Genomic DNA, 5,855 nt, shown 5'->3' on the forward strand with positions numbered 1-5,855 from the left:
GATCAGGTGAAGTGCATTAAGGGGAAGGATGGTGGAGTGTTGGTGGAGGACGAGCTCATTAAGATGAAATGCCAGTTGTACTTTAATAGGTTATTGAATGACAAAGGGGATAAAGCTATTGTGTTAGGGGATCTGGAGCACTCTGATGAGTGTCGTGACTTTAGGTATTGTAGACGCTTTAGGGTAGAGGAGGTCAAAGAGGCGGTTCGCAGGATGCGTAGGGGTAGGGCGACGGGGCCTGATGAGATTCCAGTAGATTTTTGGAAGTTTTCTGGCAAGACCGGCTTGCGATGGTTGATATTTTGTTTAATGGAATTTTCAAGTTAGCAAAAATGCCCGAGGCTTGGAGATAGAGTATTATGATCTCGTTATATAAGAATAAGGGCGACATTCAGAGTTGCAACAACTATAGGGGAATAAAGTTATTGAGCCACACTATGAAGATTTGGGAGAGAATGGTCGGGTTAAGGTTAAGGAGGTTAGTGACTATCTCAGAGAACCAGTTTGGATTTATGCTCAGGTGCTCGATGACGGAGGCAATTCATCTGGTGTGGAGACTAGTAGAACAGTATAAGGAAAGGAAGAAAGACCTGCACATGGTGTTTATCGACCTGGAGAAGGCGTACGACAAAGTCCCTAGGGAGGTTCTTTGGAGATGCTTGGAGGTGCGTGGGGTCCTGGTGGCGTATATCAGAGCAATCAAGGACATAAATGATGTAGCTAAGACACAGATTAGGACGGCGAAAGGAGATTCAGAGCACTTTCTTGTCTTGACAGTGCTGCATCAGGGATCTACTCTTAGCTCGTTTTTATTTGCTTTCGTGTTGGATGTGTTGACGCGGCGTATTCAAGGAGAGGTGCCTTGGTGTATGCTTTTTGCAGACGATGTAGTTTTGATTGATGAAACGCGGGTGTGTGTGAATGATAAACTAGAGGTGTGGCGACAAACCCTTGAGTCTGAAGGGTTCAGGTTGAGTAGGACCAAGACAGAGTATTTAGAATACAAGTTTAATGACTTGCGGCAGGAGGACGACGTGGTAGTAAGGTTGGATTTTCAGGCGGTGTGCAAGAGGGGTGGTTTCAAGTATCTCGGATCCATGATTCAGTGAATTAGTGAGATTGACGAGGATATCTCCCACCGTATTGGGGCGGGATGGATAAAGTGGAAGCTCGCCTCAGGGGGTGTTGTGTGATAGGAAGGTGCCGCCCAAGCTTAAAGGCAAATTCTACAGGGTGGCAATTTGTCCGGCCATGTTTTATGAAGCGGAGTATTGGCCAGTCAAAAATTCTCACATCCAAAAATTGAAGATGGCAGAAATACGGATGTTGCGTTGGATGTGTGGGCTTACTAGGGGTGATAGAGTTCGGAATGAGACCATTCGGGAAAAAGTTGGAGTGGCTTCGGTGGAGGACAAAATTCGAGAAGTTCGATTGAGATGGTTCGGGCACGTGATGAGGAGGGGCACGGATGCCCCGGTTCATAGGTGTGAGCGGCTAGCATTGGATGGATTCAGGCGGGGCAGGGATAGGCCGAAGAAATACTGGAAAGAGGTGATTAGGCAGGACATGGAGCAGTTGCAGCTCACTGAGGACATGACCCTAGATAGGAAGATCTGAAGGACGCGACTCAGGATAGAAGGTTAGTGATAGTTTGGGTTGTTGGGGTAGGGCAATACTGGGTAGGTGTACTTTTCTTGTTATGCCACATTGTTGCATGCCTTATTATGTATTTGTTTACTATTCTTTGTTTATTATCCTTTGTGGGTGGATTATTTATGTCTTTTCATCTTTTCACATGCTTTATTTCGGACTTAATTAGTATCTCGTTTCGTGAGCTGGGGGTCTATCGGAAACAGCCTCTCTACCTCATCGGAGGTAGTGGTATGGACTGCATACATCTTACCCTCCCCAGACCCCACTATGTGGAAATACATTGGGTTTGTTGTTGTTGTTACTTTATTTTAAAAAATAAGTTTGTCACAAAAACTGAATTTTACTTTAATATATAAAGCGATTTCTTCTTTTATTCAAAATAAATAAATAACAATCACAACTTTAATTTTCTATCAAATAAAGTGAAAAATATTTGATTTTCCTGATCAAACGCTTATTATGTTTAAACATAATTATGAATTGATTCAACAAAAAACTACTTCCAAAAGCGGAAAAAAAAATTATTGATAGTAATAACTTCACGTGTTTATAAGTTAATATTTTGGGTTAATTTTACTTTGATTAATTAGTAAGCAATGATGAGTAGAATTTGAATTAGGAAGAAGAAAGGGAGAAAATTCAACAGATAAGACTTTCATAAATTGTGTCACACAAGTCCTGGAAGTTGTGAATTAGTATTTATTAATTGAGTACAGTTTCGTTGAATTAACTTTTTAATTACTTCATCACATGTAAAATTAATTTGGCATTTAACATTATAATGAATTTTATATGAAGAAAAGTAAGGGAGCATTTGCCTCTCCCACCCACATTAAATAAAACCTTGTTGAAATTTTTGTAGGAAATAAACTGTTATCTTTTCTTAAGTAAATATGCGAACCGAGGAAATATATCACTCGTATTAATTATAAGTCAAAAATTAAAATGATTAATGATAATAAAATAAATATAAAATAATAAATTATATCTTAATTCAACAAACTAGATACTTCCTTTATTCGCTTTTATTTTTTATTATTTCGCTTCTAGAAGTCAATCTTCATGAGCTTTTATCAAAATCTTAAGACATATAATTTAAATTTAAAATTTAAATAATTGAAAAATTACGCTAAAAATAATATAAGTTGCAATCCTTCTCTTATTAATATGATGAGGAAGAAATATCTTTAAATATTTATTAAGATTTTCAGAAAAATAATCCTTTTTTTTTTGTTTCTCGTTCTCGCTAAAATGCTTATAATTCTTGAAAAGTACTTTCTTCTTGTCCTTTTTATTTTGTTTTTTTTGGCTAAAGTCAAATTAAACAGAACAACATAAATAACACGTGAAATATGAAATATTTTCTGCCACAAGTACGATCTAACATTTTTTCGTTTCAAAAAAAATGAACGATATTATTTTAATTTATTTTTAAAAAAAATAATTTTTTTTTATAATATTTTAATTTTACTTTTCCACGTAGTATGTTTGAAAGCATAAGATTATAAATCTTTTTATTTTCTTAAACTTTATATCAAATTAAAATAGATTATTTTTTTTTAAAAGATAGCTAGTACTAACATTATTTTATGTTTTAGCATATATTTACTATTCATTATCTTTTTTTTAACCGAGAATCTCTCAAGAATAATCTTTTTATTCGTTTTTTTTTTGGTGCAATCTTTTTATTCTTATATAATAGGAGTAGGTTACGACTGACTGTTCTTTTCAGGTTCTACGTGTAATGTAGAAAAAAGAAGATTTTTTTAAGCTATTTTATAAGTAAATTGTACTTAATTAAGTATTTAATTTGATCACCTCGTTTTCTTCACTATATTTTTCTTTGATTTAATAAAATTAATTATTTACCTTATTGACAAGCTAATTCCAGTGTCTCACATACACATTATTAAGTGCTCCTTGTTACTAATTTTTTAAATAAATTTTATTTTTACTTGTCATTTTTGACATATTTAGAGAATTTTTTTTTTTCTATTTTATTCTTAATATTAATTAATTTTTTTTAAAAATTAATTTCAAAATATAATGTAAACATCGTTGTATAAAAATACTATGATAAAATAGTCATATTATAATTTTTTTTAGTAGGTGTGTCAAGAAGTAAAACGAACTTTCATCAATTATCCAACTAATCATGATTTATTATCACTAAACTGTCGGCCATTAACTTTAAAAATTTAGCCTCCAAGCTCTCGATTTATTGTACACCAAAAAGGGAAAAAAAAAAAAAAAAACTCAACATTTTTTTTTTGGCTCAAAATTCTGACAATTCTAACATTAACTCATTGGATCTTGTAAAAAGATCATCCCAAAACCAGTTATCATTCAAGCTAGGATTAATCTGATAATTATCCTCCATTAATGACAAATTAAAATTATTGTCATTATAATTAGAGTCATCGACCGTTGTCCATAGTACCTCGGACCAAAAATCATCATCAATTTCAACCAAATTATCCAACATGAATTGATCTCTTGGCTCCGGACTCGTTGCAGTTGTGCTTGAACATGCATCTTCACTCGATGATGATATCGATGATGATGAATGTACCGAAGAACTTGATTGTTGTTGAATCTCGTTATTTGTTTTAGGACTCGATATCTCAGAATTATCCTTAGAATTATCAGACTCCAAATGTATATCCAAATTAGAATTTTCAGGCTCTAAATGTGTGTCCAAATTTTGTTCATCAGATTTTGATGTTTCCATGGATGTTTCTTCTTGTAACTCAGGAGTTTTTTCAGCCTGAGATTTACTTATTTTCTTTTTCAGACGAGTATGCCAAATATTTTTTATTTCATTGTCTGTTCTTCCTGGTAATCTTGCTGCAATCGTCGACCACCTATAAAAAAAATTAAATGATGTCAAAATCAGACATTATATTGACCCATTATATCCAAGTATTACAAGATATTAAATTTAATATCTCAAAAAATGAAATAAATAAATTCAATATACGTTAAGAGTTTTAAATGTAAAATCCATAATAATCAAATTTTAAATTCACCTCTGATTAATGACCAATCATTATCAATGGTTTAATATTATTATAGTTCGTCAAAGAAAAAAATTCTTTTTTTTTTTACAATGGTAACTACACTTCTCTCTCTATTTTTTTTTTTTTTTTTTTTTTGTTGTACAACCCCGTATACTAAGCTATCGCTATACGTGATGTCCGGAGAAGAAACCCACTACAAGATTGTATTGTAGACAGTCTTACTTTGTATTTTTGTAAGAGGTTGTTTTCAAAACTTGAACCTATCACATGACAATAACTTTGCATCTCTCCCTTTTTTCATTACATAAAACTTTTCAATTTTAAGTTTTTACGCCACATATTTTAAATCACAAACTTAACATGACATTTTATAAATCTTACCTATTATTAATTTAAGCAATTTATCAAGTCAAAATTAAATTAAATATATTGAAAGAAAGGCAGTAGTTAAAAAAACAAACCTGTTTCCAAGAACTTGGTGCAACTTGATAATGGTGTCTTCTTCTTCATTAGTAAAATTCCCTCTCTTAATATCAGGTTTCAAGTAATTAGTCCATCGAAGCCTACAGCTCTTTCCACATCTCAAAAGACCTGCAATAAATAAACACAATGTAACGTTACGAGTAACAAAACAGCTTTCAGTTTGATGATTGGAGCCATGACCAACACTAAAAAATAGTAGTACCAGCAAGTTTGGGAAGTGCCCGCCAATTAGGATGACCATTTTTATTAATGTAATTTATGAGTAAATCATCTTCCTCTTTACTCCATGGACCTCTTTTCAATCCTAACTTCTCACAGCATGGAGTTCTCCCCATTTTTTCTTTCTTCAATAATTCTCTTTCTCTCTTTATTTGCCTTTTTCTTTTCTTTCTATTTTGTGTTTGTGTTTGTCAGTTCACTTTGGATAGTGGGAGATGTGGCACTTATATAAATACTAACTACAAGGTGAAATTGTACGGTACTTCCACCGTTCCAAACTAATTTACATATTTCGCTTTGAAATGCTCCGTCTATCTTAAATTTTCTAATTTGATTATTCATTTTATTTGTCATTTTTTATTAATAAAAAAGAGATAATTCTCACGCCCCATATTTTACCCTTTGTATTAATTACTTTTTCTTCAAATTAAAATATAAACATCATTTAATAGGGGCACTATGATAAATTAGGCATGTTAT

The 5,855-nt window shown here is 32.7% G+C and overlaps 1 protein-coding gene across 1 annotated transcript; it reads right to left on the reverse strand.

Moving 5' to 3' along the window:
• Positions 1 to 3,794: 3,794 nt before the first annotated feature.
• On the reverse strand, positions 3,795 to 5,592 carry LOC107874571 (transcription factor MYB13). Its single transcript, XM_016721334.2, has 3 exons — positions 5,359 to 5,592; positions 5,135 to 5,264; positions 3,795 to 4,517 (listed from the first exon to the last, which is right to left on the reverse strand). Exons 1-3 carry the CDS (start codon positions 5,489 to 5,491, stop codon positions 3,929 to 3,931), a joined length of 852 nt encoding a protein of 283 aa, XP_016576820.1. The 5' UTR covers positions 5,492 to 5,592; the 3' UTR covers positions 3,795 to 3,928.
• Positions 5,593 to 5,855: the final 263 nt, after the last annotated feature.

The sequence above is a fragment of the Capsicum annuum genome, chromosome 6 (assembly GCF_002878395.1).
Source record: "Capsicum annuum cultivar UCD-10X-F1 chromosome 6, UCD10Xv1.1, whole genome shotgun sequence".
In the NCBI taxonomy this organism is placed as follows: domain Eukaryota; kingdom Viridiplantae; phylum Streptophyta; class Magnoliopsida; order Solanales; family Solanaceae; genus Capsicum; species Capsicum annuum.